Source organism: Tachypleus tridentatus, chromosome 13 (assembly GCF_004210375.1).
Source record: "Tachypleus tridentatus isolate NWPU-2018 chromosome 13, ASM421037v1, whole genome shotgun sequence".
Taxonomy (NCBI): Eukaryota; Metazoa; Arthropoda; class Merostomata; order Xiphosura; family Limulidae; genus Tachypleus; species Tachypleus tridentatus.
The window spans coordinates 13213965-13238965 of NC_134837.1; the positions used below are offsets into that span (position 1 = coordinate 13213965).

At 33.1% G+C, this 25001-nt stretch overlaps 2 protein-coding genes across 4 annotated transcripts in view; one reads left to right on the forward strand and one right to left on the reverse strand.

Moving 5' to 3' along the window:
* The window catches only part of LOC143239187 (semaphorin-2A-like), a 478807-nt gene extending 473088 nt beyond the window's left edge, over positions 1-5719 (forward strand). For both annotated transcript variants that reach the window (XM_076480055.1, XM_076480054.1), the window contains exons 16-17: positions 2446-2555; positions 4686-5719. In XM_076480055.1, coding sequence (XP_076336170.1) covers positions 2446-2555; positions 4686-4745 — 170 coding nt within the window. In that variant the 3' untranslated portion in view covers positions 4746-5719. The remainder of the gene's footprint in view (positions 1-2445; positions 2556-4685) is intronic.
* A 6945-nt stretch (positions 5720-12664) lies between these two features.
* LOC143239186 (OTU domain-containing protein 7B-like) overlaps positions 12665-25001 on the reverse strand; it is a 47945-nt gene continuing 35608 nt past the window's right edge. For both annotated transcript variants that reach the window (XM_076480053.1, XM_076480052.1), the window contains exons 8-9: positions 23727-24028; positions 12665-16965 (exon numbers count right to left, since the gene is read on the reverse strand). In XM_076480053.1, coding sequence (XP_076336168.1) covers positions 15812-16965; positions 23727-24028 — 1456 coding nt within the window. In that variant the 3' untranslated portion in view covers positions 12665-15811. The remainder of the gene's footprint in view (positions 16966-23726; positions 24029-25001) is intronic.

The window sequence follows — 25001 nt, forward strand, 5'->3', positions numbered from 1 at the left end:
ATATATTCCTGACATCAGCAAACAAATAACCAACATTTGGCAAAAATTAGTAACAAAATATGAGATTCCAGTTAATACCAAATTTATTCATAAACCCGGCACAAAACTGAGGTCTATACTATGTAAAAACTACACTGACAAACACCACACCAACATTATTCATAAAATACAATGTGACAACTGCCACGACTTCTATATTGGAGAAACAAGTAGAAAAATGGAAACCAGATTTGAAGAACATAAAAAGTCACCTTCACACGTTTACGAACACTGCAAGTCAAATAAACACAACATAACCATAGAAAACACTCAAATACTAAATAAAGAAACAAACATAAACAAACGCAAAATTAAAGAAGCCTTACTTATACAACAACTTAAACCCAAAATAAACCAATATAAAGGAACGCCTTTATACCTATATTAATATAATAAAATAAATAAAATTATATATTCAAACATCTAATACCGCCCTCTACATTTCGACACACAGTTACACAACCCCTTTCAAACATGTGGTCAGCTTCCGGTCAGTTACCTCTTTCTTTGTGAACCTGACGATGACCGAAGAAGGTCGAAACGTTGTTCGCTCTTCTATGTAAAATATTTTCTCAACCCAAACGAGCCGTTTTTGCATATAAATTTCTCAACAAGTGGGTTTCTCGACATCACTGACAGTAAAGTTATTTAAGAAACGTGAATTTCAAATATGGCTTATAGAAGGTGACGTTCAATGAACATGGATGTTATCTTGACATTACATTTGGAAATATTAATAGTTTAGTCTGCTAATGCTTTAAAAACTAATGTATCATCATTTCTTTTATCAGGGCTAGTATCCATGTGCTAAGTTAATACTAACTGCGTTACCAACATCAGTCAGCTGTTACCTTATCCTTTAAAACAACGTCGGTTTTTCTGTTGTTAGAGTGTAGCAGTTCTGAATACTCTTTACTCAAGACCTTCCCGATAATTCCACTTGCTCTATGAGTACTACAAGATTGTATTTAGTACTAAATTACATTTAAAAACAGGAGGAAACTAAAATATATAATGTCCAAGGAATGGAAGTAGTTAGTCTGTAATCTCATCTAATACTTATAAAACATAGCTGCATTCTTAAATTGTCTTGGTAACTCAATGGCATAAGCTCCCCAGTAAGTTTAGGGACTACCAACGCTAGGATTCGGGTTTCAATACCATTGTGTAATTTTGTGCATAACACCACCACCAATGACAAAACAAAACATGTTTTGGGAGTTCCTGTATTAAGGTTTTAAATACCTCATTCTGAATCGGAAAAAATACACTAATTTACTTCTGTGATTTGTTGAAACGATGAATTTATGTGGTCCATCTTAGTTTTGAAAGCTTTTCTGACAATTGATCAATAAGCCAACAAATGTGTATGACTAAATCATGTTTGTAATAATTATGTAACACCATTTTGAATGAAGCTATACATTAATACCAAGTTCTGATTCTCTTTTGTTTGAAATTACAGTAGCTTTCTTTAAATACAAAAATGTTACAAAATTTTCTAATCACTATAAAACTATATGCGCTTCATGAACGTTTCATTTCCTTGGAATAAATAGTATTTACCTTAATGATTCAAAGATGTGGTTTAAACAAAGGGTAGTTCAAGGCCTGGTTTACACAGGTGAATTTAAACCACAATTGAGATGGATACCAAACGTGTGGAGATAAACAAACTGTTGCTTTGAATTTTGATATGCAGTGACAGCTCATTTTGTAATTTGAAATAATTGTTTGAGAAATGGAATCCAAACCAAAATGGAAAATCATAGTGCAAATTATTACTGTCTAGTTCATTATGGTGCTAGGTATTGTGTGTTAATTAGGGTCAAGTCAATATTTCATCACAACCTTGTCAAGATTACAAAAGATTTTCATTGAATAAAACATATCGATTATAAAAGGATTTGTGTAATTGTTAACAATTATTGTGAAGTTATAAATAAGCTGAAATAGCCAAGTTAACTTGTGACCAGCTAAAACTTTAATTCATATATCTATCATGTATGTTGTGGAATTTCATTTAGTGCCTTTTATAGAATCACATTAATAATATATGTTAAAAAAGCATGTAGTAACTTTACTTTTGATGCAGTTTACCTTACTTAGTAGAACAGTTCTAATGGATTTTGAATGTGCGAAAGGTAGTTTAGATGATACAGCATTGGAGAGCCTAAATACTTGTACTAATATGACACTTTTAAAAGGACAATTTGTGTTTGGTATTATATAATGGGTAAAAGGCAACCATGTTTCTAAGGATCAGTTATACTCCAGAGATGAATACATTCAAATGAAAACTACAAAAAACGTTTTTTGGACATTAAATAAACAAGTCCAAAAGAACATATTGGACATTTTAAAATTCCTTAAGTATGTTAAAGTGTAATTGTTTGCTGGTTCCAGAATCTTGTAACTCGCCCTCACAGAATGAATACAAAAAGGTTTATTCTGACTGGTGTGTTGAATTTGAAAAATATAAAACTGCAATGAAATTATGGCAGAACAACCAAATGGTAAGTTAGTTTGAATGTGTTGTAACTCCTTATATTTCATAGTCTTGCACTAAGCATTAATGTTATTGACGCTACCAGTGTTTCTCTCAACCCGAGGTACCATGATATTTTAGCAAAAACTATGAAAAATAAATTGTTACTTTATATATTTGACAAGTTACCATGTATCTAAGTTTTGTTCTTTCTTACAACATTTCATCTGGGCCCTTAACCTCCTTTAAAAAGTCTTGGGTAAATATTATCTGGGACAGGAGATTTCTCATTATTTATTTTTTTTTCTTGAATAATGTTATCATCATGTTTCCATCTAGCAACTGTTCAGCAATACTGCATAACTCTTGTAGAATCCAATAATCCATCTATTCATTTTACACTTTTAGACCCTTGTATTTCATATAGTCTTTTCCTCACTCGGTCTTGTAATGCTTTTCTTTCCTTTGTTCACCAACCTGTTTTTTTAATAAATATCTATAAAGGACAAATTTTTCAAATTGATCAGCATCTCCTACTAATATAGTTGCCCCATTCACAGCAGATAATTCTTGTCTTTGTGAAATCTGGAATCAAAACCCCAAATCTAATTAAACGATCATATGTTCCACCATCAACTATTTATCTAAGTTAACAATAAATCTAAAGAAGTGTTCTGATAATTTCCATAACCAATTGTGAAGAGGGTGTAAGCAGTTTCTGAAAAACTACCACTCATAAATTTACTCCAAAATATTCCATAATTATAACCTTGTGGCACAGCTGTATTCTTTGTTTCGTTGTAGTTTCTTATTAATTTCACCACTTTTATTCTACAGGCAATAACAAATTTCAACTCTAAAAGCTTTCTTTAACAACCAATAATAGGAAAACCAAAAAGATTTAAGTGAGTTGCTGTTAGCGTTGATAACAACAGGACATAACTTCCTTCATTTAATAGTCTATCCATGTAACCCTGTATTTCAAAGAAACTCCTGTCATGTAAACCATTACTCCAGCTGTCAGTTATTCCCAATATATCAGAATCCTCTGTTCCACACCGTTACAACCACCTTTGCTTCCATATCATACCCCTATCTACATCTTATTTTAAGGTTGCTCTTGCAATTAATAACCTCCATCAATCCACCCAGTTATTGTACTTGTATATTAACCCAAGCCCCCTACTTCTTATTTCATCCACATGGTTAAGTCTCAGAGTATCCCTGACAATCCTTTGAATGTCTTTATTAATAACTTAAGAATTAGTTCTCCAATGCACCCTTTCCTACATCATTAGCTCCTATGTGCACTACACAGACTGTATCACTCCTGGCACCTCTCCCTACAAACTTAAATGTGCATGTCTCTTCCAAATAACACTCACTAAATACATATATTACACCTAACAAAGTGTGAGTGCTTAACCTCTAAACTATTCAGAACACTTAAGTCTAAGGTTAGAGTTAATTTTTATTACAATTATATTGACAATAACTAGTCTTTAGATTATTTTTGTAATACCATTTACTGATCCTGTTTTAAAACTTATTTATTCAGTTATTGTTATTTCCTAAAGTCACATTACAATCACTAAGTCAAACTATTGTTAAATGTATCATCACATTCTCTGTTAACCCATAATACTTTTTAATTATCAACACCACAATTATGATATAGAGAGTGTTTCTTGTGCTAATTGCTAATTTTAAACAAATTACAAATGTATTAAGTTGACACAGTTATCTAAAAAAATAAATTAGTATTTAAGTCAAAGGGTCTCCTTTTTGGTTAGCTCCTACTAGTAGTAGTTTAATTTTGTATTGTCCTTGTTAAACTTTCTGATGTTAATTACAACTAGTTTATACATATAAATATATTGTGCCTCAAAGTATAGAAAATAATTTTGCTTCGACACTTACAATGGTATGTGAAAACTTCTGATAGGAAGTACACTTTTGTATAATTATGTTCTTGTTCTGTCCATAACTCAGGTATGAGAACTGTGCAAGGTAAGTGATGTGTTAGTCCTGTATTATGGAATGCTTAATGTAAACTGGTCAAAATAGGTGTACCAAGTTAAGTTGTGTTCAGCTCTTCAGATATTACAAGCAAGTATTATCAATATACTTAAATGTGTTTCTCTTCTTTCTCCCGCAGAAATGTCAAAGTCCACATCCAAATGATGTCACCTACCTTGGAGATTCACCACACCTATGATAGCACTGTGCATCATAATTTATGATTATTCGAACGACGTTGATAATTCTTATTGCTGTGTATAGGTTTTTAATATAAAGTGATTTGTATGAAATTTACGAACAACTGATCAAGAGAGTGACGGATATTATTTCAGTCGGAGTAAGAGAATCATATCTGAAACTATACAAGTATCTCTTCTTAAGATGTGATATTACACATTCATCTGGTGTAGTTGAGTATTCTGGTCTGAGTGCCGGTTATTGTTTGCTTTCTGTAAATATGTGTGTGTATAATGCACTTTACAAAAAGAATAGTTAAGTATGGTTTTTATCATGCTTTAAACTTCAACAAAGTGTAGCTCTCTCTGCTTGACCACAGCTATAATCAATAAGTTACTATGATAAACAACAAACTTCTTCCCTGTCAATGGCTGCAACCACAGTGCAGATTAGAGTATCAGTCAGTTATACACACAGGCATGCCCACTGGCTGTGATAATCATAGTAAAAATTAACTTTGTATCGACTGACTCGTTATACTAACTACTTACCAAACAGCTGCAGCAATTGTTTGTATGGGGTCTTAAGGTGTCTCCTAAACAGTAAATCTGTACTACAACATGGCAGGGTATTAGGTTAAGCCTGAAGAACCTCACTCCCATGTAATTAACAAGTTTCAAAGTATCGTTTGATTTCCCGTTCTGATGAATTTACTAGTACCAGGAAAATTAAGTTTCAAATTTTCTTTCAAGTAAGGTCTCAAAAGTATTATACCATGTAATTTAAAGTATATTTTGTTTGTGTGTGTGTGTGTCTAGTATTATTCTAATAACAAAATGATGAAAGAAAACATCGTAGGATTGTCATTTGAAACAATTTGAATAGGTAATTAATAATAATTCTAGTGGAGATAAAGGCAACAATTACCAGTAATGATTTTAAATGTAATTAGATTAATAATAAATAACTTTAAATAAATGTTATTCAATAAAACATTGTGCCTCTTTCCATTTTTATTCCACAAAGGTTAAGTGTAATAGTTTCTAGATGGACAGCTGTACAGATAAATATGATATTTCACAGTCAGGTATGCAAGAATACCTTGCCTTGGTTTTTAGTTTGTCCATTGCTTACCAAAGCATCTCCATTTCACTCTAGATAATACTTAACCAACAAGAAATCCCAGTTACATGTTAACAAAATTTCATTACCTCCTCTCTTACACATGTTTGTACCTTACAAAATAAAAAAACAAATTGTTAGAAATATGAACATTACAAGACCAGCACAAAGTTACAAATGAAATAATGGGAATGATGTTACATCTCAAGGAAAAGAAGATAAAAATCAGTGCACTGAAGACACTGGACTGACTTACATATTTCTAAACCTAGTTTTTAGTATGTTTAGACTTTTTTTACTTATACTGAGTACTAAATTAACAAACTTTTACAATTTCCCATCTCTTACTTTTGGTTTTAAACTTTACAAATATATAAAGAAATAAAATATGGTTAAGTCTAATTTTCTGAATTTAATATTTTATACTTGAAAGTGCAGAAAACAGCTGTTTTACTGGCTGTATACTAAAGCTAATGCTTCAAGAGAAACAAGCATGTGACTGTATTGATTAGTTTGTAAAAAACATACACCAGATGTCTTCACAGAACAGGACTGCATCATTAAAACCTCAACTACTCCTGACTTTCTGGCTCTATGCTTAAATCTTTCATGATTAGGTATGATAATGGAATATTAAAAAGTTTGTATGTGACTTTGTATGTATTAAAACAAAATGGACAGTAAATTACTCATATCTAAGATATATTTGGCAAAGTACCTACCTAGGAACTAAACAAAATAATCCTCTTGTAAATTATTTATATATTTTCCAGGTGAATTATACTTTCAAAACATTTCCAATCCAAAGACCAGGCCTTCTCCTGTTATTCTGTGCAAGAGTAAACTCTGCAAGTGACAATGTGTTAAGATGGTACTTAAGTTATGAAGAAAATTCACATTTTAAATCACACGTTCAAAACAGTAACATGGAAACTAACATCAATGGATTATGGCCAGACTGGAGTAACATTTCTGACCCCTCATCATTGTACTACATTCACGGCAGGCATCTGGGCAACAACAGGTACTTTGCACTGCCTCAGGGCAAGGAACAATGACATCACAATACACAAATCAGTTTAAATGATTTCCCAACACTCCAACCACAAAACTACAAAGAGTAAAAGGTACATTTTAACTAACCTGATGTCCAGAAGATTCAAACATTTGTGTGCTAGGAAAATCAAAACACATGCACTTTGTGAAGATTGTTGAAGGAACTACTGGATAAAGTCTCCAAGAAATGATGATGTGGTGCAAGACTGCATCAAGTCATCGTAAGAGAAAATCAATAGTATCCTAACACACATTCATAAAGTAAGTGGTGGTGAGAAATATGGAACACAATAAAGCTTAAGGCATCTTGTGACATTATAGGGCTGATATTTAGATTAAACAAATATGAATAACACAGGCCCTTGTTTCACAAACTATTCTGACCTGACCAACTGAAAGTAATCCTAACAGTGGAAAGTTCCATTCAAAAATGGATTTCTAAGAATAATAAGTTCAACAATCCATTGGAAAAGCATTCAGCAAATAATTAAGGACACCAGAGAACAAAAACACAAGACTTAAAAAGACAAGTCAAATATTGAGGAAAACCACTTGTATGGATGATAATGAGGAACAATACATTTCAGCAACACAGTGCTTCTCAGACAGACCATGAAAAATAAAAATCTAATAATAAATCACACATGGATGAAAATAATTTAAAGAACAGATACAGTGTATCAGATATGACCAGAAGATGAAATCAGCAGTAAGGTATTAGAAATGGGCAAGCCAGTACTGTACATTATCATGATATGAATCCACCATCTAGGTATATTGTAAAACAGATATAGTTAAGTTGAGAAGTGGCAAGATTTTGAACGAAAGTCTGCTTTGGCTTCAAGTCGTATAAGCAATAATTCAGTTGTCTAATAAGTGTTTGACTGAATATCCAGAAAAGAAGAAACATACATAAACACATTCATACTGTTAAACTATAAACAAACAAGGAAGTAACAAAGATGAGCCTATTCACTTTACTTTGTAACTAAAATACCCAATTTTTAGCTGTTGCCAAGCAAAATACATCTAGAAATCAAATGTTGACTCAAAAATATTTTAAAAATTCAGAACTCCATTTAAGGTTTAATAACTGAAATCTGCCCATATAAAGATGAAGCCCAGTAAAATCAAAAGTAAGTTTACCTTTGAGACAATGAGAGATATGACCATGCATGAGTTCATCAGAAAACATGTCTTAGTAACTTCCAATTAAACTTAGAATTGTAATTCTTGTCACTGTGATTTTGGAACTCCATTTTTTAAGTATATATATGTATATTAATTAAACCACCTTTTAAAAATACATATACACACATTGTTAAAATGTTCAGTTAATATGATATATCAAACCTACACAAATATGAGGGTCTATTTATCCACTTAATGTGTTATTTATAAGTAAAAAACTTTTGAAATCAGGAAGTAGTTATTGTACTTGCACCATTTTAAGTTTTATTTTCATATATGAATATTCTACAAAACATCCAACACAAAAAAATGTCTTTAAAAGTAGAACAGCAGGAATAATGTGTTACATACAAAATAACTTTAAAACTGTTTGACAGAGGAATTATCTACACTTCCCATTATAGAAAAAACAAACATACTCCACAAACTGTTACTTGAAACTTGATTCAGCTTCGTAGATGAATAAAATACATTTGACTTATTTTAGCAAAATATTAGGTCAACTGAAAACAAAACAAAACAGGTGTTAAAGTACAGGGTGGCCCAAAAGTCCCTACCCATCCATATGTTATTATGTTATATTCAATTACGCAAGTATTATAAATTTGTTTCTTCTATTTCAGAGAAATATGGCCGATGTAAGCCCATTTATACTTGAAGATCGTATTGTGACAAGTACGTGAGCACAAGAATACTGGTGACACCACACAGATACACTGGATCCATAAGATATATGGATGGGTAGGGACTTACGGGCCACCCTGTATTTATAAGCAAACACCAAATCGTGACAGTCACATTTCATCAAGACTAGACAACATACCAGTATAAAAATCCATTTTTGTGTCCTCTACCACTTAAAGCCAGCAGAAGTAAGAAGCTCATTTCCCACATTTAGGCTTCTGGCTTGAATGAAATCACAATTCATCAGCTGTGATCATCCAATGAAAGAATATATCTTCTTCATTAATGTTCTACTACACTATTCCACTGCAGACGAAGATATCTTCTATCTTGTTTTGTTGACATACTAAATAAAGTTAATTCTGATGTCAAATTCATTAACAATACCTCTAACATAGGTTTTTCTTTTTTCATAATGTCAATTCTCATTATAATGTTGTTTTAACTGATTTTTACTTCTAGCTGACAAACATCTGGAGATCCACTCGTACAGTGATAGAAAACATTGCTCAAATCTTAATGTAGCTGTGTTACACACTATCAACCACAACCAAAGGACGGATCATGGACTATTGACACAATAACATGCTAGCCACAAGTTACTCTCATCCAAAATAGTGGTAAGAAAATTCTGTTTCTTTCCATTAATTCCTTATTATAAGTGCATTACTAATTTGTTTACAAGACATTTTAAACAAATACTATATTAGGATAAGAGTATTACAATACATAATGTGGTTTTATGATGTTAGACTTTAAAGTACTTTCCATAGTTAATTTTCACAAACTATGACCTCTGACTTTAAATGATTTTGCTACATGTAGTCATAAATAAAACATAATACAGTGACACACCATCACACACTTTTCTTGTTGTACAATACTAAAACACTAAAATTGAATAGGTTTTAATTACACAAATCGTAAAATAAAGTGACCTCAGTGCTGAAATTCAGCATGTCTTTGAGTCAAACAAACTCTTGATGTTACCTCGAGATATTTCAATACAATAAATACAACAGACATTTTCAAATCCAAAACATATAACAGGAATGTGTTTTATAATAAAACTTGACCCTAAATCATGAAATTTATCGTTCCAGTAAATACTGAAAGTACAAAACCTTTGACCCTTTAACAGTCAAATTTGTCACATAGTTTTCAAACTGTTAGCATGTTTACTAGCCTAAAACCAAATTTATATACATCCTGGTAACTATCCATTTATTGTATGTCTAAAAACATTTAATCCACTAATGAAAATGTATTATTAAAAACAAAAAATAAAAAGCACACAACTGTCATCAGGCTTAACTTTCAGACACTGTTGGCAATTCAAGAATTATTTTTTTCACACAGTTTTATGTAATAGTTAACAGTTTAGATCAGTTGTGTGGCATTGTAAAATAATATCTAGGAATTGTACAATTTGCAATGTGAAAAGTGTAAGGGAATGTTCTGATTGGGTCATAACCATACAAAGTTTCACATTTCTGTGAAAGACTGAGTTTAGTAGTTTACCATCTGAATATTTTTGACATCTTTAAGAAACATTTATGTTTACTTGTACCACACTTACAAACAGCACATATATCTAACTTAATGTTTAGTTATACGCTATTTATACAGACTCTCTGTGCAATATGAACACAAATTTTTTGAAACTGTGTGAATGAAAAGTGTTTATAGGTGAAGCTCATATGAGACTGTTTTCCTTGTCTATTTTGGTATGTTAAAATAGTAAGAGCTTCTTAGGAAAGTTTATTTGGTTCTGAAAGAATAATAAAGATGATATATGTCTATCTGAGCACATAATAACTAAATGTACTTTACAGTTGGCTTTATGTGTGACTATCTGACTTTAAATTCACTTTGTTTAACACCTGGAAAGACTTTCTAACTTAGTTTCTTTGGTAACATTAAATCTGACAGAGCTTTCTAATTTGGTTGTACTTGGTACCATTAAACCTGTTAGGACTTTCTAACTGTTTGGTTGCAACAACTAAACATTAAATAGTTGACTTTAATGATGAGTTTATGTAACATCTTTTCTAGTTAAGTTTAAGTTACATTACTAATACATAATAAATATTTAATTCAGTAATGTTTGGTTGTATGGTAACTAGACAGAAAATGAAGATGACTATATTGATTATAACAACTTTGGGTATTTTCTAGTTATGTATTGTGAGTTACATGACAGTTGTAAACTGACTTTATATGACAACTATAAAAACATTCCAGGTTTTAGAATCTCAAGTTTCATTCCCAATACAACTCTATTACAAACACAACCTACATTAACATGTAATAAAAACATAAACACCATTTTAATTGGGCTCAATTCCTGTAAATTAAATTTTCAATTAATTAATAGATAAAACCAAACAATGAAAAAAATGCATCTGAAATTAGGTTGTTACTTTTCACTGAAACTGTACTTCACAACTTTTAAATAGTGGCATAAACTAATCTTATATCCATTTACAGAATAAAAAACAAACCATTCAACAAATGATACAACCCAACTTCATTGACACAATCTATGTTACTGTTTAATAAAACACAAAAATTAAAATAACTCGTATTCAATCACAAAATTAATGTATAATCAAACATGATTATGATACATGTGAACATCACGTTTATTTTAATCCAAATCTTACATTTAATGCCCAACCACAATATAAAGCATATCTATGACATCCCAAAGTTATTGTCAATTAAACAACTTTTCAACCCATGTTTAATCTACATTTTCTTCCAATACTCTTAAGAAAGTCACACATATCAAAAACATTTATTTTTTACAGTTTTTATGTCTTGGAATATTTCAGAAAGATAATTTATTTGAAACCACGTGTAATATAAACTCTAAAGTTTCAAGAAAAGTAAGTCAACATATAAATAGTAATACGTGCAAACTTCATCAAAAATGTAATTTTTTAAAAAAGTTTTATGATCTTCAAGAACCCTGTATGAATGGAATCTATATTAACAAAGATTTTCGAAAGCATTTGAAACCACGTATATGTCTGAAAACTGATTTATAAAAAAAAATTAAATTATTTATGAAAATAGTCATTTTATAGCAAGATACACTTAAAGTAACAGCCACAGCAGAGATTGTGTCAGTTCTGTAACAAATACATATTGATTACACTTCCCAGTACAAGATAACAGTTTACCACAAAGTGTACAGTACAATTCACTGTGAGCTCATTAAAATATGTCACACAATACTACCCTATATCCAGACTGTAAAAAGTTTGTTACTAGTATTGTTTGTATAGCATGGTAAACGTAACACATTACTTCAAAGTTTTTACATGGAAGTTTCTTAAAATATTTACCAAAGCTGGTGCTGTGTACAGATTACTGCTTATAAAGATGTCTGATAAAAAGACAAATTAGTCAAACTAAGTGATTGTTATCTTTTCACAATAAATTTGCAATTTTTCAAATTTATAACTGTCATTAAAACTAAGGAAACTTTGTGAAACCATGTCACTGATAAAATTATCATTTATTTCAATCCACTTGATTTAAGTTTCTCTGATTAATTTTTATTTTTAATTTATACAGTTACCAAGCATTGTTAAATAAACAACTTCAGAACCAGTTGTGTACACACAGAATACTATATCATACCATATAGGTGTGAAAAGTCATACAGAAGAGAGGGGGGACTCAAACCAGCCAGAATATAAATGTAAGAGGCCCAGTTTCTTTTAATGTGAGGGTAGAGCATCTTTTGTACTTGTAACCCTGGCAGGAGGGTGGGGGTTCACTATTACATATAATTTTCTCTACACAAAAACAACTTTACTTATGAACAAATAGAACTTGTTTAGTTGTCACTTTCAGATAAAGCACAAAGCATTACAAACTTGTGGTACTTCACATATTTAGCTGAGATTTGAAAACAATTTCTCCAAATAATACATAAGTCAGTTGAAAATAACTAACCTAAGGTCAAATGGAATGGAGTGTCAGGTATGATGCACATGGAGTTTAACACTTATATGCTGTCTTTTAATAACTTTCATAACCAAACATTGAACTGTTGCTAACACTACTGAATTATTACCTTGATATACACTATATAAACCAAGTACCTCTATTTTTACTTAAATGATTACCATGACCTTCATTTAATCTCAGTTACAGAACAATACTGCCCAACTATACTATCGTAAAGGCCCATCTTCACCATTACCAACTGAATATGATCTGAGCTTACCATTCTAGCCACGTGGTTTGAACTTTACCATGCTCTCATACTAAGTGGCCATGACCTTTTTAAGACATTGAATATGTTTTGTAAGATGTTAACTTTTGTTCCAACTGATAACATGTGCATCTTTCCACAGTGTATAAACAATCACTTTTGTTCCAACTGATAACATGCCCATCTTCCCACAGCACATAAAACAGTCACTTTTGTTTAAAATTAAACATTGAACTTGTACAAATTTCACAACTAAGGTGAAAATTTTTCATAGAAAATCACTCAAAGAATAAGCAAATATGTGTGTCAATTCTGTTTCTATTTCAACAAATGAGATAGAGTTATGCACACAAGCTATGGATTAGACACATATCATCACCCATAAATTCAGATTTTAAACAAATTTTGTATATTTCACCCTTTTAAATTACATGTACATATATTAATATTAGCTGAAATGTTGTGTGTCCTTTTTAGATCACACAAGCTTGGGCTCTGAATATTGTCATAATTCTCACTATTAAAATATATGTTAAATGCAAACTTCAATTATTATACTACTATTACCATTAGCTACACTGGACATCTACATGTACTTAGATCCAATCATCATGTCACATTTTGAACTTCACTGTTTCTTACAATACATATATTTAGGCTCAAAGACATCATCAGTAACAGTTTCAACACTCTTCATAATAAATGGGTTTAAAACAGTTGCACTGCAATAAACAGGTGCAATGAATATGTGCATATATTTACACATAAATTAATTTACTTTCTTCCAAAAAAACTTTATCCCAAATGTTTTTTGGTTTTTTTTTGCCAAAAAATAAAACCAGAAATAACTTCTCTCATAAGCAGCCTTCAACAAATTAGTTTTCTTACATGGGGTTCTCTTTTGGACAATTCAAATGATCATTTTTCTCAAAAGATATAAATCAAACTTTCTGGTGAAGAAAAACAAACACAAATTTAATTCAACAACATTTTTTGAAAAAAAACTTTTAAAGTTACTAAATTAAGTATATAGTTTTATTAAAATGTATTTTTTAGCATATAAACCTGAAATAAGTATATTTATCTGGAAAATACTTCTGCCTTATAAAATAGGGTTGAGAAAATAAAGTCTATTTACAAGATGATAAAAAATGAGTTTAAAGAACTCAGAAAATGAATGACAAGTGGTTTCTAAAGTGGGTCAGTGAGATACACCCAGGAGCCCCTTAGCAGATGTCATAATATTTTCTTTAAGACCTCTCTCAAACTGAACAACAGTGTTTTATGGAATGGGATTATTCATTACAATACATTGTTATGCCCAGTGTTTTTCTCTTGAAAGAACAAGTTACAATCAAAGTAAGGTACATCAGCTATTATGTAACACTTCTATCAAATTATTAGATAGTTCGAGATGACGGCTTCAAGCTAAAATTGTTTTGTAAACTCAGCTCTTTCCTACAACTTTAAAATGTTGTCATTGTTCATAAATCAAAAAGGATGTGACAATCAAAGTAAGGTACATCAGCTGATATACATACCATGAGAGTTCTTTGTTCCTCTAGTCTGTAGTATCTGATTTATTGTTGCCATCTTACATCAATAACTTGATGTGCAATAAAAGAACAATCTCTAGCTTATACAGAATGTTTTCAGTAAAATAAATGTTTTAAAAAGCAAAACAATCTGAATTATTTTGTACCCTGAACTTAATTTCAGGTGCAAGATAAGATTTAAAATGGTAGAAATATTCTCAGATCTCATGCAGTATGTCAGCTCTATGTCATGTTCGCTCAGCAAAGTATCACACGAAATAGATATGTATATGTTTGTATACATACATAACATACAAAAGTTATACTTTTATAAAAGACGTCTCTTAAAAATGAAGCTAAAAACACAATGTAAAGAGTGGGTGAAAATATGATATCACACAGATCATTTTCCCTGGAATTTCAGCTAGATGTACTATTGTGTGATACTAGGTCAAAGTATTAATGTCAGAGATGACAACAGCAACCTCACCTTCACTCTTAAGCCTTTTTAAAAGTCTATAGTAATTTGAATTCATTCATTATTATTATTATTCATGCATTTGATCAAAAGCACACCTTCCTTCAGTTCAATGACATCTGCTACTTCTCTACCAATGACCACAGTTATGTCAGGTATTAAAATAAATCAGTTACAAAAGCCATATATAAACCAAGTACAGTCAGCTCTATTTACAGTTGTACAAAGGTGATTTTCATCTGCTAAGTACACACAACTGTAGCTAATAATTAAAACTTTCTTTTCACCCATCCTTCATGTTCAAATATTATACACTAAAGAAAACAATTTTCATTAAAAAAAAAAGACAGTAAAATACAAATGTCCTTTACTGACTTTCTAAAAATAAATGATATTTGAGAGAAAAATGTAGAAAAACCAATACTTACTCTAAAAATTTAAATAATTACACATTGTTACAACTGTTGATGTAAATCTTGCAATATTACAGCCACTGTCACTTTCATAGAGCAAGAACAAACAAAACAAACCCCTTAATCTGGAAGACAAATAAGGAAATAAATTATAATTATAAATAAATATTCATCAAGATATTAGCAATGAACGTTTTATTATTTGGTTATTGGTTGGGTAGTTTTCATCTGTATTCAGTTAGCTTACCTCTTTTCCTTGTTACAGTCACATACCATCACTCACCATCCTAAAACTTCTTGAATACATATACATCCTTACTGGAAAGATTCTACCTTTTAAGTAAGAGAAGCTCTACAGAAATAAGAGGCAAAACTTCAGATATACTTGCGAGGCTGCATATTTGAAATACATCCCATGCTTATTGTTGCATACTTAGTTCCAAGAGCTGTAACAGATGGTTGCACAACACCTTCCTGGTTACTGGCAACCTGCTTATCAGAAATAAGCTGCTCTTCTTCCTTCAAAGGCAAGGTAGCTGTGGTCCCATAGAAGACTGAATTGGCCAGATGAAGCTCTTGTTGTAGAGCAGCCGGATACCTCACACCTAAGGGCACTTTTTCAAGAGAGGCAATCATGGACTGATCAATCTTAGCATAAAAAGAGGAATTTCCTGAAGTCATTATTGGTTTGTTTTTGTCTGCTGGAGTTTCAGGTTCCTTTGGATTATCACAAGGAAGTTCCATCTCTTGAAGTTTCTGATGGGTATAGCAGGAAGGACAAAGATAACTTGTTGCTACTGAGCTGTAGGACATGCAACCAGCATTAATACAATGAACAGGATGAATGGTATTCTGATCTCTGTCCTCATCCCATCCTTGTTTCTGCTCTGTCTCATGCAAAAACCGAGCTCTTGCAGAATTCAGGTAGTTGCGAATCATTTCTTCCTGATATTCATGTCTTTTATCTATGTGAAGTATTGCTGCTATCACAGTGTTAGTATTTCCAACAAAGTTACCACCAGCTGGTTGAGTGTCGCAGATGGCACTCCTGTTCTTCTCTAAACTGGAAGTTTTATTGAATGATCCAATTTCTCCTTTAAAAGAGTTACTTCTACGAGCAATGTTGGCAAAGTTTTTTTTTAGTTTTTTTCCCATGCTCTTTCCAATGCTACCAAACTGTTTAGCTACAGTCTGAAGTTGTTTAGCAGCTTTGTTTTTATGGTAGAGAATCACATCACCAACAGTGTCAGTATGGTCATCTCCTCCCCTCAGAGTCTCAAGTCCATGCTCCAATGTTGCTTCACCTTCAACCATCTGGACAGTGCCATACCTGTCTACACATGGGACAGGAATTTCAGTGATGTCCAGATATTCCTTTAGTAACCCTAGCTTATCTCTGTCTGTTAATGTTAGCTTAGCCATGATCCAGGAATCATTTTCATCATTTCCCCAACGAACTTCATTACCAGGATCTACGGCAAACTGGATTGGAAGTAGCCTATGGTCGGGATCCATCAAAGGAATAGCAGCTGAAACAAACAGGAAAACCTATTAATCTAAGTTTTTTTATTAAGTTAACAAAACCTGCTACATTTTGTTTTTAAAAACAAACATTTGAATAAAAAATATTTTACTAATTAATTAACAGTTTGAGAAAAGTTTTTTTAAATCTGTTTAAACACATTCACAATGATGAGTTTTTGGTAAAACCAAATATCCAAGTGATATCAAAGTTATGAACTTAACTGAGATAAACCTTTAAAATTTACACATAGTACATCTAATCTAACTGTTCTGGTTAGTAGCTTCACTGGTTTAAGTACCAAACTTTGTTGAAAATTACTTGCAATATATTTTCACTGGACTAAACCATACATTTCAGTCTGCTGTCATCTGGCTTACCATTAAACTAGTTCATGATGAACAAAATCTTTATAGTAAATATTAAAAGTGCTGGTTCAAGGAGCTTCTGTAAACAATGCTACTAATTATGTTTAGTGACTGTAGAACTGTTTTCATAGAACATATTAACAATTAATATCAGTGTAATTTACAAGAATTGTGCTACAGACTGGATGTCATATTTAAAGAATAACAGCACTAACTTTACATCACTTTTGTTATACAAATTATGGTAAGAACCATTTACAACAATACATAACAGTAAAAATCTTTCACTTCTAAGAATGATGTATTATAAACAGCAAATACATATTTTAAATATTATAAACAAAACATTCCTCTCCTACAATGATAATCCATCATAGGCTATGCAAATCAATTTTTAAAACTGCCTTGTGAGGATAATGGAAAATCAATCACATGAAACAGAAGTATCTCAGCCAGTTCACAGCACCCTGAAATGAGTAAATACAAGTCATGTAACACTTAAGAGCCCTGACAGGACATAATCAGGATTCTAAAGAGTCATAAAGGTGTGAAATGGCTGGCAAACAGATTGGTTAGAAGGATATTTCTCTTTCCCTGTTTGCCAAAATCTTAAGAACCTAGTGAGGTAAAAAGAATACAAACGTGGAATGAGAAAGAGTTCCATGCACATGGTTGCAAACAACTCTGACTATCAATGTCTGCAGGCCAACAACAATGAAATATACAATTTAAGAGAAAATTGAAAAAAAAGATGAATCTAATGATTCAAAAAGGAGGATGAGACAACACACATAAAACTGTAAAATCCCAATTCAGTAACTGAAAAGGTGTCATTTGGGCCAAAGAATATGAAAAGATTTTAGCAGAACTGGGGTTTCAAAAACTTTCTGATATTTAGAATACCTGAAGACAAGGATGCTTTATATAACTACCATAAACAAAGCAACCCCCCTTTCAAATATCCAAGTTAGAAAATGTGATATGATTGACACCTTCAGATGAAGAGGGTTTAATTTTAATACACCACCAACAATAAATATACAATCTCCACTGACAAACAATCATGACTGGCCGACGAACAAGTTTAGTGAAGTACAGAGAAACTTCATAAGTTCAACCCTGATGTCAGACAAATGGCCACAACTTCCAAACATTAAGATTGAGTTTCTGAACATCTGAGTAGAGAATGTTTGATCAAAACAAACTTCCAATGCAGAAGTGGAACAGTTGGACATTCCTGAAGATAATGAAGAAGCAGAAACCATGCTTAAGCTGAACAATAGGGTGCAACCAAGAGAACTTTACAGGGAGTAGAATGAACCAGGGGAAGGCATATAAATGTTAATCTGTCCAGTCCTGACTGAATGCATATATGGGAAACACTTGAGGACAATGGAGACCAAAACAACTGTAGTTGAGAATTCCAGTTAGTTGCAAAGGCATTTATTCTTGAAGATCCACACTGTGAGCAAATCCACCAAAAACCTCATGATGTAGCACTATTTCCATCAGAAGAATACTGTTAGGTTGAGACAAGTAATTTGCAATTAAATTCATCATTCCTGGAAGAAGACATGCTAAAAGACTGGTATAATTGGAATGAGCCCAGTACAGAAGATTCAAGGTATGAAAACAAAAGTCTCAAGAATATGTGCTTCCTTGACAAAAAATCTGAAATACAACAGTAGAAATGTCAGGATGTTTCCAGAAAGGTTTTCCACTGAAAAGAGACAGACCTTGAACCATTGCCCAATGTCCTGTAAGAAGTTTGAGAACACTGATATGGAGGGTAGATTTGTTTTCTATTCAAGTACTCCTAATCTTGAAGACAAGTTCCCCATCCCTGAAAAGATGCATCTGGGAACAGATGGATCTCAGGATGAGGTGGTAGAATGGGTATCCAAATAGTAGCATTGTTCTGATCCAATTACCATTAGCAGACAATGATTTTGCTCCTGAGTAACAAGTCAGGATGATCTAAAGGATTGGGAGTACATGATGCATTGGTCACACAGTGACCACTGAAGGGATCCCACATCTGTTCATCCCAAATGATGAAAAGCTCAAGAGTTGCCCTTAATCCCAAAATTAGGAGACAAAAGTAAAAGCCTGATGGGGTTGATTGATCCTCTCTAAGACCTTACAGATACAACTCCTCAAAGGAAGTGGACGGCAGTTCAAAGAAATTGTGAGATCCTTCCTAGGTTTAGGAAAAGGGAGTACAATAGCATGGTGCCAAGCATCAGGAAAAACATTCTTCTGCCAGGTCCAATTAAAACAATCAGAAGAATAGCAAGAGAGGCAGAAGAGAGATGGCACAACATCTCACAATGAATATCATCAGGTCCGACTGATGTACTGCCAGACTGATAAAGGGCAAGTTTACGTTCCACCAGTGTTAGTGGAAAATTATAGTCATAGAGATGATCATCCCAAAGGGAAAGAGGTTATTGTTGTACCCATGTTTTGATGGCCAATAAGATGGGGAATGAAGCAGAAGTGCTAGATGCATGAGAAAAGCTTTCACCAAAAGTATTGGTAATGCTCTGGGTACTAGCAACTTCCTGACCATCAGAGAACAAGATCAAAAGAGGGTTGAAGTATACTGGCCACTAACCTTTTCAATTTTGTCCCATATGATTTTGGAACTGGTGGTAGAAGATATGCTAAAGGTGTATTAATCCAAGATTTCTTCTGACCTGCTAATCATCTGCATGGGCCTGATGAAATTCAATGCAGTCTAAAAATGTGGAATACCTATGAAAGGTATCCCAAGCCTGTTTTTAAGCTTTTCTTGTCAAGTGGCAGGCAGGATTCTACCAAGGATGAAGATATTGTGGGAAATGTGTCAAGGTTTTAGGAATACACTGAGCAGCTGCCTGGATAATACAGTCAGTTACTACTGCCACACAGTCATCTATCAATGGCTTACACATGATGGCAGGATCAAGTTCTGAAAGAGTGGTGAAAGAACACCAGTTAGCCTGATCCAACTTCCATCGAGGCACATGGGTCAGATGGCATTCTCATGGTAAATCTCTCTCAAAATGATAGGAAAAGTATCACTGCCCATGGATTACTGTGGACTCTCCACAAAAAGTGAAAGGGAGTAGATAGAAAGAGCGAAAGCAGTGAGACTGACCAGGTGCATGAAAATAAGTATAAGAACCAATATTGAAGAGAGACAGGTTGTGGTCCAAGAACATATGCTCTATATAACAACTCCTCCCATCAGTACTAGCACCAGCCCAGAGGGGATTATATCCATTAAAATCCCCCAATAGTAGAATGGAAATGGTAACTATCAACCCCCATGGATCCTGTCCTGGGTCAGGTAGGTAGGTCTCTGTCTGTGGACAAAGATTCCAATGACTGAGGACATGAGTAAATGGTCAATTTACTTCTCAGGGCTGCAGAAGAGGATGAACCCGAGGAAACATTTTAACCTCAAGGAAGTGAAACTGGGCAGTCAATGGAAGGAGTGGTAGGGACAGAGATGGAAATGGACACAGATGCATCAAGTTTTTTAATTATGTAGGGCACAAGATTCTTAAGATGTTTTGCAAACGACTCTGTTGGAGGCACAGAAAGATCTGTCTGTACTCCCACCGTGGTAGTGGAATGGAGTGCAGCAGCATATGTTCAAGATAGAGTGAAGGACAATAATTTCTGAGCCTCTGAGTAAATGATACTATTAGCAGTCTTTAAGCATTGCACCTTTCTCTTCTACTCATTTTGGGATGAAATAGAGTAAGAGGGGTGTTGGCCACTACAGTTAACACAGTGTGATTTTAGGTTGCACTTGTTTGCATTGTGGTCTTTACATCACATACCAAGGAACCACGACATGATGTTTTTGAGTAACCAAACAGCTGACACTGGAAACATCTGGGAGGATTAGGAATGTAAGGATGTACCTTGCAGTTCAGAGGATTAGTGATGTAAACATTAATATCAGAATGTCAGGAAGGTCCATAATTCCATCTTCATGAGTGAAGATTTGGCACACTGCAGTAACACCTTGGCTGGAGAAACCAATGAGGATTTTTGACTCAGGAAAGTTCTTTAAATCCCTCTCAACAATAATTCCTCTGGAAGAATTCAAAGTTGCATGAGGAGTAACCTTAATGGGTATATTCCCATTTGATTTCAAGAAGAGTTTGGTATGCTGTGGTGAAAATGTTTCCACCAAAATGTCTCCAGAGCACAACTTTTTCACTGACTTTGGGGAGCCAGCAAGTCCCTCTAATTTCTTCTGAATGAAAAATGGAGACATCTTCCCCATGGATTTCTCAGACAAAGAAGGAATAAGCAGAAATTGAGGTGTAGTATCTGGCTGTAATATTGACTGTACAACAGAGTCCTCCACGCGTGGTCATTTTCCAATGATCTATTTTATTTTTTTTGTAAAAAGAGGGGTATCCATAATAAAGATACCACATTTCAGTGCCCACTGATCCACCCACCATGGAGCCCTACAAGGGGACACACTACAATGTAAAACAAGGACACTGCAGAATGCCAGGGTTTTATGAGCACTATACCCAAACACCAGTGTCAGATACAATGTCCACAACACCTGTTGAGAACATCTAACACTGGTACTTGGTTGACCCTAGCCCAAGTGGACCATCCGATTGAACCTAGGGAGGCCACCCCAAGGCTGTCCATCTACAGGGATTCAAGGCCAAAGTGGTGTGTTAGGGTTGGACCCCTCAACCACCAGAATCCTCTCCTCCCCTTCACAGGTCATCATGCACAGCAAACACATGGGTGGATGTTTAGATCCCAAAGGAGGTAAACTGAAAGAACAGAATCTACCCTCAGAGGTTCTCTCACCATGTAGAGGATTGGTTTGGTTTTGGGAATTTCGCACAAAGCTACTCGAGGGATATCTGTGCTAGCCATCCCTAATTTAGCAGTGTAAGACTAGAGGGAAGGCAGCTAGTCATCACCACCCACCGCCAACTCTTGGGCTACTCTTTTACCAATGAATAGTGGGATTGATCGTCACATTATAATGCCCCCATGGCTGGGAGGGCGAGCCCCGACTGGAACCTCAGATTACAGATTACGGCGCACGCTTTAACGAGCTAGAATGCCAGGCCCCCATGTAGAGGAATCCACACATGGCCCCTGAATCACAACTGTAGAGGAATCATTGAAAAGAAAAGAGGAAAACACACAATTTTAAGAAAATAAGAAAACTGAACAAATATTAAATAGAAGAAATAGTAATCAGATCAAAGTAATAAAATCAATAACTTAACAATGAAGAAAAAGGTAATTATTTTTATAACAATAACAAGGAAACCTGAACCAATATAATAGGCAGAAGGCAACTATTGAAATAAAAACTAATCATTTTACAAAAAGTATGTTAGTATACAGTGATAAAACTTGAAAAGGTTACTGAGTCACCACAATAAAATACAAGATGTCAAGAGATACAAGTAAAAACCATTTGCAGATCCAATATTTTAGTGACACCATGAAGAACTGATATTGAAATATCTGTCCAGTTTATTGAGTATATATTAAAATACATTTATTTGGTTTCAATTTTGTGCAAAATCACACGAGGGCTATTTGTGCTAGTTATTCCTAACTTATCAGTGATATACCAGAGGGAAGGCAGCTAGTCATCAGTGGGTGCACTGTCAACTCTTGGACTACTCTTTTACCAATGAATAGAGGGATTAACTTTCATGTTATAACATACCCATGGGTGAAAGAGAGAGTATGTTTGATGTTATGGGGATTTGAACCTGGTATCTTCAGATTATGAGTCAACCACTTTAACCACCAGGCCTTTCAAATAATATATGACATACTAAGAACTTTGTGAGTCAGAACCAAGTTAGCATTAGAATATAGTTATTACAAATAATCTTCAATCCACTGTCTGAATTTGAATTAATAACAAATGAAAAGAATTAGAGATTAATTATATGACAAATTTCAACATTTTATAGAAAAAAATACCTGTTCAGGAAATATACAGTGTTAAAAGGTCCTTAATATTAAAATGAAATATAAATAAAGCTCTTTTTATCAAAGTGAACCCTCAATATGGCCACAAAAAAGTAGAGTTGAATAAATTACTAGTACATTCATATTATGGGCACATGTGACTAAACTGTCAATATATTCACACGGAAGGTACATTTGACCATACTCTCGCTATAGTGATAAGTAAATCTGCCTAAAAAATACAGTAATTGGATCTGAGTAAAATGCCAGATGTGACTCAACTGTATATTTATATGGAAGATAGATAACCATTAGTATATTCATAAAGTAGATGGATCCACATGAACTGTAAGGTTATTCAGACAGCAGGTAAATATGTAAATTTAATAAAAAAGAATGTAACAAACAACAATTATCAACTCTATACCTGGAGGGTTTAGAGGCTTCTCTGCATAACTTTCTTTTTCCATTGCCACCAATGCTGAGAAATGAGCAGCATCATATGTAAGACATAGTGGTGATCTGTGACATTCTGCAGGTGGACATTCCAGAGGTAAGTAGATACCTCCAAATGGTATTGGAGCAAGTGGTTCCCCAGTGACATCTTTGAGAGTCGTGTCAGCAATAACAATCACAGCACGACGAAGGATATGAGCTAAGGCAAGAACATGAATCTCTTCCAAACTTTCATAAACATTAGAGACCTCCTCAGGCAAGGAATCCAAGGTACTGATAGAAAATGGTAACAAAAAACACTGAGCAAAAGCATTGCTAAAACAACCATGAGAACAAAAATTCGTAACAGGAAAAGACATATAACTGTCTGATATAGGAGTTGTAAGAAAGCAACTACTTTAAATGTTTAAAACAGTATTAATTTATTTGGATATCTTGCTATGACTAACTTGGAAATAATATTATTTATCATAACCTTCTGGTCTCCTAAAGGAATACAAATAAGAGGAATAACAGTTGACTCTTTGGAAAACAACACTGAATTACTTGTGCATAGTTTTATAAGTTATTGATGTTAGAAGAACAGTCCATATAGTTATCACATTTGTAATACAGCTGGAATTCATTTGAACTTATACTTTAATTGCTTTATTATTACCACTTTTGCATTAGGTTCACAGAAGATATCTCAGAATACTTTTCTCACTCTTGAAAGAAATTTCATTGACTCCTTTTGAAAAAAAAACATTGCATTTCAAGTCCTGCAACACTGTAACAAACCTTTATAAATATAATTTTGTTTTTTCATGGTGAAGGCAAAAATTATTTCTTACAAATGTTTTTCACGAGAAAGTATAACTCACAAATATTTGATTTGTACAATTTTTAGTATTTCATTTTATATGGTAAGCAATACAAAATTAAAAGCTTTCTAAGCAACTAAAAAGTTATCTAACTTTGCATGACCAAAACTAATTCTCAGTTTTCTTAGCCCTCCTACATCAAAATATGTTATAAATGTTTTGTAAAATAAACCAACTGTTATTTTACCATCAAATTTTACAGTACATCTGCATGGGAATGTTAAGCAGTAAAAAATTAATAAAGTTAAATATGTAACTAAAAACTTTGTTTTGAAATTATATATTAAAGATGATAATAATAATTGTACACACACACATGATTACAACTTTTAGTCAGATTTTAACTTTGGTTAACTTGAAACAAAAGATTGAGAAATGAAAAG